This window comes from Vanessa tameamea, chromosome 23 (genome assembly GCF_037043105.1).
Source record: "Vanessa tameamea isolate UH-Manoa-2023 chromosome 23, ilVanTame1 primary haplotype, whole genome shotgun sequence".
NCBI classification, from domain to species: Eukaryota; Metazoa; Arthropoda; class Insecta; order Lepidoptera; family Nymphalidae; genus Vanessa; species Vanessa tameamea.
This window is the reverse complement of record NC_087331.1, coordinates 9,438,064-9,459,091: the sequence shown is the minus strand read 5'-3', so window position 1 is coordinate 9,459,091 and position 21,028 is coordinate 9,438,064. Positions and strand designations below refer to the sequence as shown.

The 21,028-nt window shown below is 32.8% G+C and overlaps 1 protein-coding gene and 1 non-coding gene across 3 annotated transcripts in view; both read left to right on the top strand.

Moving 5' to 3' along the window:
- The first annotated feature begins 4,091 nt into the window (after positions 1–4,091).
- On the top strand, positions 4,092–4,164 carry Trnar-acg (transfer RNA arginine (anticodon ACG)). The gene has a single exon. It is a non-coding gene; the product is annotated as a tRNA-Arg (tRNA).
- Positions 4,165–11,797: 7,633 nt separating this feature from the next.
- Positions 11,798–21,028, top strand: part of Nox (NADPH oxidase) — a 57,930-nt gene continuing 48,699 nt past the window's right edge. The window contains exon 1 of one of the 2 annotated variants that reach the window (XM_064218643.1): positions 11,798–12,307. In XM_064218643.1, coding sequence (XP_064074713.1) covers positions 11,981–12,307 — 327 coding nt within the window. In that variant the 5' untranslated portion in view covers positions 11,798–11,980. The remainder of the gene's footprint in view (positions 12,308–21,028) is intronic. The other variant, XM_064218644.1, reaches the window with a different exon arrangement.

Below are 21,028 nucleotides of genomic sequence, written 5' to 3'. Positions count from 1 at the left end.
TCACTCAGTGGGTACCGTTCGGGTAGGTACCACACACTACTCGCACATTCTACCGTCATTCTGTACATACTCAATATTATTGTGTTCCAGTTTGAAGGGTGAGTGATCCAGTGTAACTACACGCAAAATATTATATCTTGTTGCAGAAGTCGTTATGGTGGGATCCTTGATATTACAGTGCCATTGTTTGTGGCGGTGGTGATCATTCACCATCACGTGGCCCATTTACCACAATATGTATTTGAATTGAAAAAAATACTCCCCGATTGTGACACCTTAGCTTCCTTACTAGTTATCGGGACGATAGCTGCGTATAAAAAATCGGTTATGGTCTCATTTTGAAGAGTTCCAGTCGTAGATGGGCAGAAAAATAAAGAGGATTCTTGATGTTTACTAAATTGCGGAAAATTACGTATTAGCAAATAATTTCTTTTGAAAAATGTTACTGCCCGAATAGAGAGCGGCGAAAAAGGTGAACAAAATGAAAGTAGTAAGAACTAATGTATACTATAAGAACTACTACATATAGACGTATATTAGTATACTATTTGATATTAAAATTTTCATTTAAAAGACGATTCATCATTTTGTCGTCAAATGTAGATGAGTTGACTTGCAGTTTACAATGAAATGAAATAAAAAGACGAAATTTCTCGGGAGACCCACTAGTTATAAATAAACGTGAATTTTCGTTTGGTTTTACGCACAAGTATATATTAGAAAACCGTTAGCCGAGGATTTCAGTCTTCTTCATTTCTTTTTTTTTTTAATTTATTTAATTTATAACATCCACGGGACAGTTGCCCGTGCCTTTTTTTACATTTTACTTTTATAAATTTTGGCGTTATTTTATATTTTTACTGAACGTCAGCAGATCTTCGCTGGACTTCGAGCTTCATCTTCTTGGAAGACGTGGCCCATACTGACATTATCTTTTTTTTCATTTTAAAATAATATATAAATAATCCTTAATATATAATATATAAAAATACTGTATATAGTAGTTTTTTTTTAATCCTAATTACTGCAATCCAGCGGGCCCTGCTCCGTGCTCGATCAGAGAGAGTACAGCCTCGGCGACTTCGCGCCTTCTTCACTTCGCTATGTTGATATTGGGATACATATTAATATATAGTTATATGATGTAGATGTTATTCTTAGGATCACCAACAGAAATGGCAATAGTACTATAACAAAGATATATAATATTAAGACAATAATAATTGTATTTCTTTTTATATACAATAACAATATGTATCAAATATTACGCAATTAAAGTTAATTATATGTTTTTTTTTAATTAATAATAAATAATAATAATAATTGCATTGCTGTGTCAAAATAATTGAATAAAAAAAATTGTTAAAGAAAAAATTAAAATAATTAACATTTTTTGTTACAAAATTAGCAAATTAAAATATATATACATAGAAGCATTATTATAAAGATTATTATTAGGATTATTAGTACCGTGAAATATATATGAATTGGTAAATATATGTATTTTGTCATCGAGGATTCCATATTGCTCTCTGTTTGTAACTCTCCGCTGGTGCAGCAGCACATAAACTTCTACACTGCAGATCTGCTGGGCTCTAGCAATAAGCAATAACAAACACTGTTTTATAGGAGAAATATTAGAATGATCTGTGTAATTATATAGGTTATTGCAAAATACAACGACCACACTGGAGTAACGTGGTCAAGTATGGTCTAAAGATCATCAGTAGATTTGCCTTTGTCTTTAATTTAACTTTGAGATTCTTAGACAGTCAGATAAATAAAGTTTAGTTCTTTTTTTTTTATTTTATTTTATCGGTAGGCGGACGAGCAAATGGGCCACCTGATGGTAAGTTCACCACCGCCCATAGACAATGGCGCTGTAAGAAATATTAACCATTTCTTACATCACCAATGCGCCACCAACCTTGGGAACTAAGATGTTATGTCCCTTGTGCCTGTAGTTAAGTTAGTCTGTTAGTTCTCAAGCAAAGCCGCTATCAACACCTAGTTAGTTATAATTGACATCATATACCTATATTTATGTAACACTGTATCAAAGGCGGACAAGTTGATTGCTATAATTAAAAAACATACTTTATTTTATAAACTAGGACTGACAGATTGACAGATCGTTACATTATATGCGAGGATTGAATAATTGGCTTAAAATGTTCTTTTACATGGTTCAGGTTGTGGCCTAGTTGCCGCGTGACACGTCAAGCGACGCCGACTTTGGTCAGTGGATGTGTGACCGTCCGAAATAGAGGAGAGATGGACAACTTGATTCTTTGTTGTGAAATTTGTGTCGTGTGGTGGGTAGATTCAGATTTTAACTAAAATAATATAAATTAGTGTTATGCTTTTGTTTTGTTTTAATTTCATTCTAAACTGATGACGTATGTTAGCACGTTTTACATTTGTTTTTTTTTATATACAGCCATGGCGCCGCTCTTTACACGGCCAGCAAACTTTTTTCCGCTCTCTAAAATTAAATTTATTATTAAATCGTAACAATTTACTAAATTCCAATCAAGAATCATCTTTATTTTTCTGCACATCTGCGGCTGGAGCTCTTCAAAATGAGACTATAGGTTTTTTGTGTGCAGCTATCGTCCATGGTCACTGGGACTAAAATCGGCTTACGTTCTGAATATATAAGATGTAGTTTGCAGTCGTGTGTGCCGCACGAGAGGGTGACCTATGTACCTATGTCATTGTTCGCACCCTGTAAATAAAATGACGATTAGTTGAGAAAGTTAAAAAGTGAAATAGTAACAAACAAACTCACCTCCGCATTTATAACAATAATAATACATTGCTTGTGTATATGTATAACAAGTTGTATAGCAAAAAAAACCGACCAAGGAAGAGTCGACCTCGCCCACGAAGGATTCCGTACCGTTATATATAAAAATGACAAAAAAATCAAGTTTTTAGTATGTGAGCCCCTTAAATATTAATTTTATTCTGTTTTTTAATATAGTATTTGTTATAGCAACATTACAAATACATCATAAGTGATAATTTCAGCTGTTTAATTATCACGGTTCAAGAGATACAGCCTGGTGACAAACGGACAGACAGACGCACGGATAGCAGAGTCTTAGTAATAGAGTCACGTTTTACCCTTTGGGTACGGAACCCTAAAAAACGTGCGTGGACTTATATACCTGCATATGTACGCGCGTGAGAAGTTCTACGTCTTGGGGTTATTAAAAATAGTTTCTAATTGCATGCAAATAATTATATACACAATTTATAATAATGGCCTTTATACTTCGGCAATGACACGTAAGGCATATAACTCGAAAAGAAGATTAGATTAAAAATAAAAAAGCGTGGCCTTAGTATTTATTGAATTCTAGGTAGGATATATAAAAAAATAATCGTAATTTTTTTTTTTATGGTATCGGTAGGCGGAAGAGCAAATGGGCCACCTGATGGAGTGGTCTCCACCACCCAGAGACAATGGCGCTATAAGAAATATTAACCATTCCTTACATCACTAATGCGCCACAAGCCTTGTGAACTAAGATATTACGTCCCTTGTGCCTGTAGTTACACTCATTCACCCTTCAAACCGCAACACAACAATACTGAGTACTGCTGTTTGGCAGTAGAATATCTGACGAGTGGTACCCACCAAGTATGTCCGTAAAGTACAATATTTTTTTGATATATTGTAATTAAAATAAAATCGAATGAGTAACTACTAAGTTTATTTCTGTAACACTCACAATTTCTTCGTAAAACATTCGTAATTGAAATGTGTTATAAAATAAACATTATAAAATGAGATTAGGTGTGAAGTTGTCTATTTCGAGCGATTGGCACTTAATTGGCTAATTCATCATGTCCAGTTTATAAGTCACCTGTGCGCGCGCATATTTAAAATTTTTTTTCATTACGCATCAGAAGAAGCATAATTTTAATATGATAAGATATGTTGACAACACAATGAATACATGAAAGAGTAAAAATTTTTGTATTTTAAATGAAATTTAACTTTTTCAATGATAATTTAATTGTGTTTTTTTCAATGTTCAGAATACGAATTAAAATTAATATCTAAGTGACACCTAAGATCTGGCCCTGTGGCGCAACGGATAACGCGTCTGACTACGGATCAGAAGATTCCAGGTTCGAATCCTGGCAGGGTCGAATTTGTTTTTTTACGAATTTTATATATAAACAACGTCTATATTTTTTACATGATAATTTCTTATCAGTCTCATAAACTAAGTATTTATTCAGAAATAGCATTTTCATCGCATTTGCAGTTTCTAAATTATTTTAAAAAGAATCTGCTCTTTTGTATTTTGATCCGTTGTGATCTGCTGTGACAAGGTAGACGTGAACGTTGAGAGTTATTAATCATTGAGTATTATCAGGCGCGTCTTACTATGAATTTTCGACTGAAAAACTCAGTAACTTACCGAATATCCGACCGGGGTTTGAAGACACGACCTCGAGATCCACGACCCAATGAGCACTTTTCCTATAAGATCTCTTGTCAGACTCTTTGTTATCATAATAGATGTCTTTAAGGTACCACCCACTTATGAGATATTCTACTGCGAAACAACAGTACTCAGTATTTTTGTGTTTCGATTTCAAGGGTGAGAGAGCCAGTGTTACTTCAGGCTAAAGGAACAAGATCTTAGTTCCGTGGGTTGGGTACGCATGGGTGACGTTAGAAAATATTTCTTACAGTGCCACTGTCTATGGGCGGTAGTCCACTTACCATCGGGTGGCACATTTGCCACCAATATTATAAAAATAATGTCTGCACAGCAGTAACCTGACACATGAAAGAAGGTCAGCTTATGTTGAGGCATACAATGACCCGCAAAGTTCAACGCTTATTTTCAGTGACCGCTTAGAGAGTACCACACGGACAACAATTACAGCTACGAATAAACCAATATTTACTTGTAGCTGACACAATATGTAATGGTCATTTGATAATCATAAAATCTAAAGTATTCGTCAATACTTCTTAAAAATCAATCAGGATGTTGTATAAGCGACTAAGGTGTTCTTATTGACACTATATAGCCAACACACGGCAATTATTTTTATCGGTCTCGCCTGTCAAATACGGGAATCTAATCGCACCTTTCACCATCTTCCAATTGCGTATCTAGTTGAAACATTGCACTTTTTTGTAAGTCTAGTCACATAGCTACATAGGGTACTATAGAAAATCAGCGTTTGGATTTTGGAACTCCACTTGGAAGCCGAATGGTACACCTGTTTAAATGACCATACATACACATTCGATTCTATTCAAATTTCAATAAAATTTCATATAGGTACTACTAACAACAGTTATTACAATAATATGTACATATATTGGTATATAACTTGTAAATCCACCCTTTAAATCAACTAATACTAACTCCAAGCATGCAAGCAAGAGTTACATGTTTTTTAAATTATTATTTATAACATAATGCTGTCTTATTTAGTTATAGTTGTACGGTGAGGCAGTAAGTGTTTATTTAGATGACGAAGTTTTTAATCCAATAAATTCTTCTTTAACAACTCCTTTGATAAAGCCTGTTTACTTTACCCCAAAGATACATTGCTTAAAGTAAATCTCACAATAAATATAAGCAAGGACTTCTATCTATAGATATATTTTTTATAATTTATAAATATATAATTATATTAACATATAACGTAAAAAGTCGGCGCGTGTCCGTCGCTTTGTATGTAGTACCAGACGTAATCGCGCAACGGACGCTCGTGTTACAGACACGCGGACATAAATTTTATATAGTGTGTGATAAAATGTTTGTGAATAAAGTTACACATTTCTAAAACAATGTTAAAATTAATAATAATAATAATAATTATTATAATAAACGTGATAAACAAAAAAAAACTTATTATAAAAATCATCTAAATAAAACGATCAATTTTTTTTTTATTGTTAACAATTTATTAATTTTTGTATTCGAAATTATCAACGAAATTATACAATTGTGTTTTCTCATAAATGTATACTTTTTGACCCTAAGTAATTGTATAATATTAAATATTTTTTTAATAAAATCTATCTCCGTCAAGTCGTGTAAACACAACAACAGATACGAGGCGTACGAATAATTTAACGCGTCAATTTAAACAGAAACCTGATTCTCCGAATTTTAATTACTGCTAAAATACAAACGAAAAAATATGTAGAGATTTGTGTAAACCTTTCAACTTGAATATCTTAAATTTTCGTCTGGTTTAAGTCAAGTTATTCCATAACTAATTATTATTTAAATATATATAATATTTGACGACCTCAGTGGTCGAGTAGTGTGTACACCGGTTTTCATGGGTATGCCACACCGAGGTCCCGGGTTCGATATGATTTCCATAACACAAGTGCTTTAGCTACTTACATTGGGATCAGAGTAATGTATGTGATGTTGTCCAATATTTATCTATTTAAAAAAACAATCAATTATAGTGAAATCATAATGTAATTTATTCGAGAAGGCTTTCACAAGGATCGTATTAAACGTAAAGCTACCAACCTAAGAAATGTTATATTTGCAGGGAAAGTATCCTAACTGGATAATACGATAATATTTAATACAGTTTTTTAATAAATATAGCAACGGGTTTTTCTATTACTTATATATGTACGTACAAAGTATTTCTCTAATGGGATAGATAATCGAATCGAAGGAGGTTGTACATACACAAATTTTTGTCATAGATTTAAAAAAGGCATATATGGTTTATTTCTAAATGTCGTTTTGTAAAGATATATATAAAATATAATTTTCATTAAATAACATAAAATATATTTTAAATATGTTTTTGTTTATATATCTTACTACTTTTTGGTTATATATATCACTGTACTTCATTACATATCTTCGAGCAAGCTTTCGCTTTCGACATAAATATCCTCGGACACTTTTTTAATTATTCCATGCAGATTACAAAAAATAGTAACAGATATAATGTAATATATTTAGATTATAGATAATGAATCGTGTTATGCAGACGATTAATCTTAAAACGTCTTTTATTATAATGAACCGAGATGGGAGGTTAAAATAACTAAATATTAACCCAATATTGCGGATTTAAATGGCAGAATTAGTACGTGCTTAATTTGTGTTTGTGTTTAAAACAAGTGAGTAAATTTCCATGTGTCGGATGACAATCTATCACATGAACTGCACCAGCGTGGTGGAGCTTCGAAATCTTTTCATTTAAAGGTGAAGCCTTAGGAAAAGAGTGGTGCATTTAAAACGTTCAGAATATATAAGGTACACGTTGCGTTACAGTTTTGTGATACTTATTGTGAGATAACGTAATAAATAGATTTTATGACGTTTTGTTTCATTATAATGATTACACCTAATAAAGTAATTTGGCAACGTATGCTCACTCTGAAAATATTTTTTTATTTGCTTTTGGATTTTTATGATATAAAAAAAATCTTTTTCTAACGGAGGGTAAAATTTAAAAGACAAACTTTAATGAAAGGATTTTCAGACAAGTAATGGCAGTTCGTAATAATAATAACATTTCTCTATAGTCACGTATTAAAATCAAAGTTGTGCTTGACAACCACTTTTGAATCTTTTTTTTAATCTAAAATTAGTTTTTTTTAATTATATCTATACAGATTTGTGTCCGTGCCATTTGTTGTCGTTCAACATATATTTTTTTTATACTATAGAATACATTGGATGTACATATATGTGAATTTATTTCTCATAGAAATACATGTAACGTTGTTTTAATTTTTAAATAGTATATTGTAATTACTTTGTACTTTTGTATTAAAAGTAACAACCACTTTGGAATGTAGGTTTTACCGAGAAGATCAGAAAAAAACTTAGTAAAAATATTGTAAAGTATCAACTTGTAAATATCCCACTGCTGGGCTAAAGCCCCCCTGTCTCTGTGAGGACCACGCTGTCGCATGCGGGCTGGTTATTATATAATTAAACAAAAGCAAGGTTTCCTAACGATGTTTTCCACCATGATGATAATGTTTGATATTGTGCTGACCTGCGTTTGAATCCGCTATCGTCGGTTAAGATGCACGTGTTCTAATCATTGGGCCATCTCAGCTCTTACATAAGATCAGTACTTCAATTTTTTAAACAATCATAACATCTAATAATCATATACAATTTAAATTGTGTAGCCTGTATAAAAACGCGAAAAGAATACAACATTTTTTTTTTAAATGAATATGATTTATCTAGTCCAAAAACTTTTCTTTAAGGTGTGTTGGAGGCATTGTGTGGTAATCTGAAATTAGTTTAGTAAGCCAAAACTTTTTCTAATGAACGCATGACGATCTCGATGATAAGATGAACTAAGCCTTTACTTTAAATTAATAACTTCCCGACAAAAACATAGACACGTTTGATAACGAAAAATTTTAAAAGCAAAAGATATTTATTCAAATGGACTAAGTGATTACGTGCACCTTTGAATCGTAGTTTTGTAAGATTATATTCACAATAAAGCTCAGCACCAGCATTAAAATCAGTAGTTACTCTTTTAATCAAAGTAACACTCGTATATTTATCAAATACAATTAAAGTTATATCTTGTTTGAAAATCTATACTAGCTTTATGTTTTTTTTATCATCTTGTATCGTGTAATGTAACTTATACGACGTGTCTATTTAACATAAGATTTAAACGTATCTAACGCCAGAGATAACTTGGCCTAGTAAAAAATTAAAGCTCATGTCGAAAAAACATTGATAAATATATAAATAAGGCATATCACGCAATACAAGATTATATTAAAAGTAAAAAGCGTGGACTTGCGTGGATTCATTGATTTATTGGCAGTATTTACTAAAATTTAAGTACAGACATACTGTGCAATAAAAATTGTGTAAAAGAGTAACTACTGAGTTTCTTGCCGGTTCTCCTCGGTATGTAAATTACATCTACTTTTAATTCAACACTGTAAGTTAACAATACAAAAGTGCTTATATGAGCCTACTTGAATAAATAATGTTTTGATTGATTGACAAAGTTAAAATTCGGTAAAAATACGGTTTAAGTTTTCAATTTTTTAAACAGAAATTATTCGATATTTTATAATGTTTTATATAACGGAACCCAAAGTTACGCGTGGGACGCGATACTTTTGCATCGCTTTGTATTATTCATGACACCACATGCCGACGGTAAAAGTGGTCGCGAGTCCACAAAAACATAGCACCTGGAGCGTTAAGGTAGAAACACACTAAGATGATCTACGTCTGTTTTACAGAGGCAAATGTAAAAAAATATTTTATTAAATGTAATTATATACGTAGAATATAAATATGCAGTATATAAAGGCGATTTATACATATGAATGTGGACATATAACTGAACTTTGAATTTGTAAAGCAGAGAAATAAAATTGAAAACAAAACCCTTAATTAAGGCTTTTAAAACATTGACTTATTACAATATTTTTTCTTAAATAACTTACTTGGTGGTGGTTTATAAGTAGGTCATAGTGTGCGTAAGTAGGTCACCACTCACTCCGGTTCCGGTTTGAAGGTTGAGTGAGCCAGTCTTTCTAGAGGCACAAGGGACATAACGTATTAGTTTCCAAGTGTAGGGCAAGCGTAGGGTTTCCAAGCGAGCCGAGATGGCCCAGTGGTTAGAACGCGTGCATCTTAACCGATGATTTCGGGTTCAAACCCAGGCAGGCACCACTGAATTTTCATGTGCTTAATTTGTGTTTATAATTCATCTCGTGCTCGGCGGTGAAGGAAAACATCGCGAGGAAACCTGCATGTGTCTAATTTCAACGAAATTCTGCCACATGTGTATTCCACCAACCCGCATTGGAGCAGCGTGGTGGAATATGCTCCATACCTTCTCCTCGACGGGAGAGGAGGCCTTAGCCCAGCAGTGGGAAATTTACAGGCTGATTATGTTTATATTATGTAGGGCATAGGCTATGTAAGTAATGGTATTTCGTGCAGCGCTAATGTCTATGGGCGGGAGTGGCGACTTACCACTAACCATTTATCAGGTGGCCCATTTGTACAACTAATCAAACCAAGTACTAAAACTAATAAATAGTATACTAGATTGTATACGTACTAACACCAATAGAGTGTCCAAAGCCAAATTGCTTACAAAGAACTTGTTCATTATAACATTTGATCGTTCAATAATTTACTGAACTCTACTAGCTATGTTCTATTTTATTTTTTAAACCATTTTTAAAAATACCTCACAATATGCTTCAGACGAGGAACACCTCGTTGTAGGCCTTCTCGGTGTTTTGTTCACTCGTTGCTGCTCTATTACTTACATCGGTTACGTAAATCGACAGCGGTCTTTAAGCCCTTTTAGTTTCGGAGATGAGCGTTATTATAATATATAATACTATACATTTATAGTAGCTTATACAAATGATAATATGCACTCTGAAGTGTATTTTAGATAAATAATAAAATTAAATTTGAATAAAATTAAAAAAACGCAGCGTAAAGATAATGTAGTCTGGTGTTACCTTAACATTTCATTTGTTGAACGCTATGAGATTACTAATGCAATGCATTTCTTAAATACCACAGGCTTACTTACAAGCTACCCGGTGTGGTACCACCCGGTTAATACAAATTCTACGTACTACAATATTTTTTTCCCATACAAGATTTCCCTTGTACAATTACACTAGCTTATAAGGCCGCATAGCTTGAAGTCCTGACTTCAAATCCGTATGAATAAAATAATATTGTGATTGTAGAAAATTGAAATTTGCAAGTTGATAACGCACTCGACTCCGAAAGAAGTTGTACTGCATTTGAACTCTGGTCGTGGTGGATTGTCGTCTTGAACGATTAGGAGATTGAACCTGTGTGTGACCCTTGAGTACTCCTTTCTTAGGGCTCAAGCTGCAATGCAATTAAGTGGTTTATCCTTGAAAGCGAACCGACAGACAGAATTACTTTCGCATTAATAATATTAGTAAAGATATACACAATGTATATGTAGGTATTATTCATAATTCTATTGTTTAACGATATTATTTAGATGTGATCATCTATAAAACATTATGTTGAGAAACTGGATTTGTAATTCGAAATTTAAAAATCAGATTTCTGTCGAGATTTATTGTCATAAAAAGTTTTATAAATTATTTATACTTTGCTAAGCTGACTTAAACTTAAACTTCAATTGAAACGGTCAAATTGGCATCAGTAGTTATAACTATGGAACTTTTTAAAAATTAAACGATTTTTTAAAATTCAATGGAACATCTTCATTTTTCTAAAATAAAATTAAAAAATAACATAATTATCATACATTTATAAATGAAATAAAGAACGTTTAAATACCAACTAATATAAATAGCTTTAGTACTTGTTATTTATCATGCATGATTCTTCTTAAGCGTAATCATATTTCCCCATAATTTATTTAAATTCGTAACACTTACTAGGTATAGTGAATATTTATTAAACGCTGGTTATGCTAATAACATATTTATATGAATACTCATCAGTATAAATATGGAAATTAAACCAATCTGTTATTTATGACAACTTATAATAATAAATGTCCTTCTATAATAATATTACTTGAAGTTTAAAAGTATAAATGTAATTACAGTAATGACTCAAAGTGAATTTTGAATACGAACAATTTTATTTGAATTAAGTACGGTATAGTTAGACATCAGTCTAACAAAATAAAAAAATAAAAAGTCAATGTTCTCAACATTTCAAAGCAAACTTAATCGTTTTAGAAAACATCTATCAATAAAAATGTTTGGCCATTGAAGTTTAATAAAGAAATAATAAATTGAATGCCGTTTAAATTCTTTTCATATAATTTGTATGCGATATAAAAATACAACTTTTAAATCGTGTGTTATAATTTTAATATTCATACTTTCCATTTCACGTAATATTGGTGATGCAATAAATATAACAGTGTAACAAAAAAAACCATGCAATAAAAAAGTGAAAAGATAAAGATGACGTCAGAAACGGAAAACATTTATCAAAATGTCACAGATAATATAACAATCAGCATTGACAGTTCTGATGGCGGGAAAAATGACAGCGAAATTGAAATGGCTGACAATAACGGATGCAAAAATTCAAAGCATGGTCCTTGTGACAAGGATACCTCTAAGGATTTACTCGGAATTCCTAGACAGGGGCACAGGATGTCATTTATGGAAGAGGAGAACGTTAAAGAGAGGATTAGATTGTCCTTATTAAAGCAGTGTTCCGCCATTTTGAAACAGGGAGATGAACGGTACAATAAAGAGTCCTTGCATCGCGCCTTTCAAGATGAGGTATGTATATTTTAGTTTTTTTTTTATTGTAAGGGTAAAAAAAAATGTGCATATAACATATGAATACTTCTTAATATTATCTATATATTATAGAAGAATATCTATCACTTTGTATATTTATCTTTATAATATTATATATTTAACTTTGCAACATAAAAATTGACGATGTATATCGTCGCCGATCGTCATGGCGGGAACATTCAATGATAAAATTTCTCTATTGTCTATGGTCTAAATTTGAGGCGGGTGAAACTTAAAGTGAAGCAATACTCACACTTTCTCAGAAACATGCTGAATCTTCTGGTTTTATGTATATTTGCTTAGTTGGTTTTTTTTATTTAGGCATTACAAATAACGTCTTCCCATTTATCAGTATCGATATGACGTCATCGTCCCTCGACCAACAATAAAATTGGTCAATTCAAAATACATAAAGTTCTTTAAACATTTATTATATCAGAAATAAAACCAAATTAAATTATATTTCATTCGGATTATTACCGTTAATGTTTATTGAATTGTCATCGTGAAGCGAAATCGGCCTCGAATTTTGAAAGCTCACTAAATGTGCGTTTGTTTGGGCGAAACACTACGAAATAACACGATGATTTATTATAATATTTGTTTCTTTACGATACATATAATTAAAGACGTATTGTTAATTGAAAATGTATCGTTGGTTTTTTAATTAACTCTCGAAAACATAATTTTAAAATCACTCATACAAACATATTATCTCGTAGAGTTTCTGTGGTAGTTCCATTTAAAAGTTATCTTGGCATTCTGGGCAAGGTGTTTGGATAAACTTTTGAAATTATTCCACTCTCGTCGGTTAATACTTCGTGTGCTAATTTTTAAGCTAACGTATGATGATACGTTATAAAAATCACGTGAAATGTTCGGTTAAATATAAGTCGAGCCAATCAAATCATTTTAAAGAGTCATGTGTCCCTTTGAGGAAAGGACACCCCCCCATATTTGCTTTTCCATTTTAATAGAATAAAAATAAGAAACAGTCTAAGCATCTAAAATGCAAACAAAAAAAAATGGCAAAACATTGCAGACAGGTTAAATACAATCTGATTTAATTCAAATAAAATTTAAAAATATGTTAATTATTATTAATAATATAATAATTAAGTCAGTTACTCTATAGTGTTCAATTACTGTCTCGCTCTTTTAATGGCTCACATGGCTACAAATGACAGGTTTGAATCCCTGTTAAGACATGGTCAGTATCAGCCTGCAGTATGGCTGTACACTTCCGTGCCTCGGATAGCACGTCAAACCATTTGTCCTGCGGTTAAGTGCTCCGTCACATCTACAATGAGAAAGAGCAATTATGTTTGTGCTCGAGACTGACCTCCTCGAAAAGAACCAGGGGAATATTATTATTAAAGATTTATATTATTGAATACAAAATAAAGGGCAAGTATTGTCGCAGCGATCAAAATATCAGTCGTAAATGAAGATTCAAGAGAATGGTATTGTTTATTTCCTTGTATTGCGAATATAATTCGCCATCGTAAAATTTGATTACGTTAAGAAATACTCGCAACATTAATGAGGGTTACCACGAAAAAGTTTAAAATAACAGGTCAATATATATTTTTTATTTTATATCACATAAAAAATGGTTTTTATAATATTTTCGGTTATAAGTGGGATCGCCAACCCTCATGCACAGCGTGGTGACTATGAGTATTACCCACCCTATGGGAAAGACCTATGTCCAGCAGTGGACTGATACAAGCTGATTATGATAAAGTGGGATAAATAATAAGGAAGCAGAATATTATTGAGTCACAAATTGGAATAGTTATTTTTCATTCAAATGCTGCGGCGTGATGTGCGCACAGATTTATACAATTGTATTAGCGTGCTATCTCGTTAGTCTAGTGCAGTGATTCCCAAAGTGGTCCAGGTGGACCCCCAGAGGTCCACGGGAGACTTGCTGGGGGTCAACGTAAGCGTGAATAAAAAATGGGGGTCCATAAGATGTTAATGGTGGTCCACGAAAATTTATCTGCTCTTGATTGTAAAGAGCAAAAATGTAAGCATAGTTTTTATAAGGGCCTACCTACATTGTTTTAAGTACCTAACTAAGCAGATAATATTTTAATAAGGCAAGCGACTGTTACTTGTCCAAACTTGCGTATTCGATATTACGTACAATTTCGTGTACAGACTTGCAAAGCGCTATCCGCCCGACAATGCTTAATGCTTGTTCAGACATGAACTTGATCACCACTATAAATACTTGATGCCAAAGGTTTTTTTTTTTTTCGTTATCAGTTTGAGAGAATCACTAACAAATTCATAGATTTTAATTGCTGAAATACTCGTAGGGTTACTAAGGATAGAATTAAAAGCACCAATATTAAACAAATTTAAATTTAGTTCATATTTTAGTGTTTCTCTCAAACTTTGGTTACAGACACATGCCAATAGGTGGTCCACGAGAAAAATAAGTTTGGGAACTACTGGTCTAGTGGTTAGATGCAAGGCCGTAGATTCCAAGGACATACATTCAAGCCTTTGGTTAGACCGCCAAAAAGTTATTGGATTTTTCTGTCGAAAATAAAATCGCAGTAGCTGCTCGGAGTCTGGCAGTTGAAGCTAAAAGTGTTAAAACTCTCGCGCTATCTAAATCATAAAAAGCTGTTGGTCCTGTGCCTAAACGTATATGTCCTGCGTCGTTAGTCTTCCTTGTGATTGGCCGCGTTGTCGAAATCGGTCAGGTGAATATCATTACCATTTGCGTATATATGTTTTACGTCCTTATCATAAATTGTGATCGTGTACAGCTCATTAAAATGACCACAACGTTCACAATATACTTTGTTTCAGTTATATTAAACATTCTATTAATATATCATATTAATCAAAGTAGTTCCAATACCACAAATCGTTATTCTTAAGATAAAATCTTAACGTTATTATAAAGTTTAAGCAATTACGTTACAAATTACAAAATAAGTGATTAATGATCATAAATAATATTAAATGTATTTGCAATAAAATAATGATTTAATCAATACATTTTATTGAATAGAGTCACGTGTTAGGAACAATTTTGATTGGTTCACATTTATTCTTCCTCTAATATTGCAATTGGCATTAGTATCGGTGATGCCTAAGATAGAATCTTAATAAATTAAGATACTCTAACAAGCTGCAGCCCCTATCCCACCACTGGGCTTCTGTTAAAGACAGCGGTTTTTTGTTCAACACCATATACATCCTTCCTTCATTCTAACGACAATTTATTTCAGCGCAGGATGAATTCCAAAGCTTATTAATATTTAGTCTAATTGAAATATAAAGTTAAAAATCGTTATTAAAATAAGAAAATTAATTGCAAAATTATTTTCTTACGTTAATATATGGAAGCAAAATATTTTAGACTCGAAATGTAAACGAAATAAAAAAAATCTAGGGTTTCGTGGTACACCCGGTTGGAACGAAGTTGCATTCTCATTATATCATGTATTAAACGACAGACACGATGAAATAGATTACAACTTTTGAGAATATTATAATGACAAGAAATGCAATTGTTATTAAAACCTCCTGTGAATCAGAACAATAACAATACTCTAAGTAGAAGGAGAAGAGAGGAAAAGGTCGCCTGGAGGGGTGCATAAAGATTTTTTTGCTTTATCTGACAGTTCACTGTAAGCCGCATTAAACAATTTCATTAAAAAAAAAACGAACAATTATATCATTAGTTTCAGTTGTTAGATTAATAAACCGATCTTTAGTTTTTTTCCTCATAGCAATTATTAAAACAAAATCGTTATTAAAACATTTTTAAATCTCATCAATAATTCTGAAAATAATTGGCTATAAAATTAAACAGAAAATCACAAAGGACATTAAATTACAAGCAATTAAAGGTACAAGCATTAGATTACAAACAGACGTGAATTTGATAAATGCACTGCCAATTACAATGTAATTGTCTTGAGCTTGCATGTACACAGATCTTACCATTCGTTTAATTTGGGATAGATTTGAGCTCTTTATAACAACACACACACTAGTTAAATAACATTTCAATGTTTAAGCCTTTTAAGAACTATTGCTTCGTGTGATTACCTGCTTGAGTTATTAAAGCGCATAGTAACAAGTTTATAGTAAATCTAATTCAATAATTGATAAATAATAAATGAGCATCGTAGATGTACCTAATACCTAATTTGGTAGCGTAATTTCGATGTATGGACAGAGTGATCCACTCACGATAACCCTCAAAACTAACAATGTCATAACCACTCTGCTTCATTGGGCGACAAAAACGAATATCAATAATTGCCAATATCGTTTATAGAAAAAGTTAGGCTAGCATTTTTTTTTCTGCCTTCTTAAAATAAAACAAAATTTACAACCTGTCCTTCAATATTCAAAATGATGGAACCCTTCGTTACGTCTTGTCATAATTAATTTAACATAAACTTGGTAAGGCATTCAAATTGCCTCAATTAAGTTGCTTGTTCGCAAAATGCTTGAATTTTGGTAATAACTAGAATATTTATTGACGTGTAATATGCCAAATGTGAGAAGAGAAGGGAGATGTTTATGTTTTTTGATGCTAAATTAGTCATAATTAACATGAACTCATGGTTTTCAATTTGAATGCGTATAAAGTAAGCTTTTGAAGACGGGCAAACGGGTCACCTGATGGCTAGTAGACTCCACTTATAGACTGCACTAAATGACATCAATGATCTCTCACACTGTCAACTCGACACCACGGAGGTTTGGGAATTATGTTCCGTGTGCCTGTAGCCTGTACGTTTCAAAATGGAATACAATAATAGTAAATATAACTTTTTCTTAGAATATATTACGCGTCGATATTATTTTAAAAACTTATATTAAAAACTTGTCATAAAAAATTGTATTTAGCATTAAACGAGTGCCATTCGAGAATTAATTAGATTTTGTCGTATTATACAAATCGGTGGGTAGTGCGGAGTGGAGAGTGGAAAAATATATTGCATTCCAAACTAGAGATATATTTCTATTCAATTTGGTCTTCCTAATTAACGGTTTAGAACTGTTTATAAAATAAACAATATATTTTGATACGGATTTTAAACACTATTTATTTAACAAGAATAAGCTTGCGTATCAAATATATTATATAATTTTTAAATATTCGATTAAATTTATAATATTGTTTAAGGCCGTTATTGTTGGATCATATATACCGTTGGACAGTCAACCTTATACGAATGGCCCACACAAGTAGTCAGTCAAGACATGACTTATAGGCGAACCTTGTCAACGGTTTTATAAATACTATAGATATGAAGATTAAATTGATACAATGCTACGAGCACTGTAATGAATATATTGTAACCTTGATAATGTCACGCTGGTGCTTACTTCGGTAATGCTAAAGTCGTGACGGAAGGTATCAGCGTGTCACGTTTGATCGTCAATCGTGTGAGCTTAGTGTGAAATATACCACTTAATACGCGGCTTAAAACGTTTTTTTATTGTGTTATAGTGATATTAAGTTTACTCATAATAATAAACAAGACATAGCACTATATTTAATATAAAACATTCGACCGCAGCACAAGGGACACAACGTCTTATTTCCCATGGTTCAGGGCCGGGCAGTGAGTTTAAGCCCTGGGCTAATAATACTTAGGGGCCCCACTGAGACACATCTGAACGTAAACTAGAATTAAATTAAATCAATGGGTTTGATTAATTTCAGGATTCGCAGGGCTGTAAACCATGTATCTGTTTAATTTAATAAAATGATGGAATATTTCGCATTATCGTCTATTTGTCACTTTGACTTGACTTGGCTTGGGGCCCCTTCAATCCACGGGGCCCTGGGCTGAAGCCCAAAAAGCCATACGGTAGATCCGGCCCTACCAAGGTTAGTTGCGTATTGGTGATTTGCGGTGGTGACCACTTGCCAGCAGGTGGCGCATTTACCCGTCCGCCTACCTATAATATATTTACTTATTGTATATGACTTATTATATTATATAAGTTATATAATAAATCCGTATCCGTAATCCTTGTAATTATGTTGTACAGAATCGCTCCTTATTTCTATACAAATCGTTGGATCATTAAAAAATAAGTACCATTATATAAGTACTTTAAAGCTAGCTTACTTTAGTAGGTTGGTACATCATTCCAGCGGGCGTTGACTTTTTAAATGTTGGAATAAAGTTTATTTTTCTTGCACGTTTAATGATCAACGAATATCGAACCAAAAGTTAAACATTTGAATTAAATTCTAGATTGTTCTATTATATGAGTCTTGATTCATTGTGTGTAAACACTAATCAATATTTTTTTTTAAAAAGTAAGTTATTAATCAAATATTTCACAGCTAGTACGATACTGTAGTAAGTTTAATTATGGACGAGCAATTGAGGTACCTGGTGGTAACTGGTCACCAATCCCACAGTCAAAGCACTGCCAACCATTAGATTGAGAATGTACATGTATCCATTGAAATTAAACTTACTTATTCTCCCTTCAAATCAGAGCACAGTAACACAGATTATTGATATTTGGCGTTAAAATAATCGAAGTATGGGAACTATTCTTCCAGAGGAGCAAGTATAAAGCCATACTTCCAGCTAAAATATCATCAACAGTACTTCGAAAGCTTCAAGAGCTGAACAATATAGAGATCCTTTTTCGACATTTAAGTTTTCAGATTCGCTGACATTTAAGGGGAGATTGATGATTCTTTAGAAAAAAATATAGTTTACTTTTAAAGAATACTTCGATAGACTTAGGAAGAACAGCTCTGATTTGATGAATGAGTTTTAAATTTGATAGCCCATTTAGGGAGGTTATGGGCTATAACTTCACTTCATTAGCCAATCTTACAAGACAATATGTACTAAGAGTACCTATCTTACAAACAAGAGTAGCCTAGCTTTGGCACTCCACTGCTAGGCTAAGTCCTGCTGCTGAATGCTTGAGACCTATTCAACCACGCAGCCTCAATAAGTACGTATTGGGTTAAGACGCACACATGACAGAATTTCAATAGATACATTTGCGATGTTTTCCTTCAAACCCTAAATTAGTTGCATTATAAACATATATTAAACACCTGACAACTCAGTGATACTTGCCCGGGTTTGAACCCGCAATCTTTGTTCAAGATAAAAAGTAGCTTCTAAAAAATACGCGTAGGTTTAAATGTATCATTTAATTGATCATTATCACTTCATTATCTAAGATTGTGATCATCTCATGTTTCATTGAATAAAATTCACTATCTCCCTCTAACACACTAACATCAACCAACTTATAATAAATAATGCATGAACGTCAGGCTATATCGATCGCACTCTAATGATCTATCTACCGAAGATCTATAGATCAGTGATCTACGGACTAGTGATGTATGTACGTGCAGTGTTTACGAGTTACGATCAGAACGTTTATGGTTAGAGGTATAGTTAGATCGGAGGTTGAATGAGAATTTAAAAAGTTTAATCGTTTTTAGAAGATCCCTAATAAGGAATGATGACGGATACGTGTATTAATATTAATAATATTTATGTTTTTATCTGTATATCATAACATCTGTGTGCTTCTGTTATTATTTCTTTAGGTCCAGCTGGACTTAATCATCAAACATTTAATGAACATTAAATTATTTGTATAACAGTTACTATTTGTGCATTATGTTTGCAACATATACACATTATAGCATATATAAATAGATATCAAGCTACAAGGGAAAAAACGGATGACAAAAGACGCGGAATTAGTGGGTACATTTAGCGTTTTCCTTGTGAATGAAAGCAAATAAAAATAAACTATTCGAGTATGCTCTTAGCACCAGTGCCTGTGTAATACAAGTAACCTAATAAAGTCTACTTGTATTCAATATATTTTGTCCATGAGCCGAAACACTCGTAAGTCGTCATTTTACTAAATTGATTAGTTGAAAGTAAATGTACTACGGTACGGGTTTATATTTTGTATTTACAGTAAGTAGGTGGATTGGCAAATTTGGACTGGCAAAAATAGTTCACTTGTTGGCAGGGCTTTGTGCAAGCCCGTCTGGATAGGTACCACCTAATAATAATAATAAAGCCTTTTCTCATTTTCCTATAGTGTTACTATGTTTTATATATATATATATACTTTCGTTGCCCTGGTGCTGGTACCACCTACTCATCAGATATTCTATTGCCACACAATAATACTTAACATTGTTGCGCTCCGGTTTGAAGGGTGAGTGAGCCAGTGTAACTACAGGCACAAGGAACATAACATCTTAGCTCCCAAGGTTGGTGGCGCATTGGTGTAATGGTTATTATTTCTTACAGCGTCAATGTGTATAGGCTGTAGGGACCGCTTACCACCAGGTGGCCCATTTGTCCGTCCGCCTAACTAATACATATAAAAAATTAAACATTTTCGTTATTGGTCACAACGCCCACGGACGTTGGTACTGTAAGAAATATTGGCGATTTCAACGTTAATGCGCCACCAACCGTGGGATTTAAGATCTTATGTCTTTACGCCTCTTTCAGATACCCTTCAAACCGGAACACAACAATATAAGTGCTACTGTTTGGCGGTAGAATATGTGATAAGGTAGTACCTTCCAGAAGCTCAAAGCTCTGCCTCCATTAAATTATGAAAATAATGTAATGAAATGTGAAATTCTTCTGACATCTGGTTGAATCTTTGACATAATCTGATAACGAT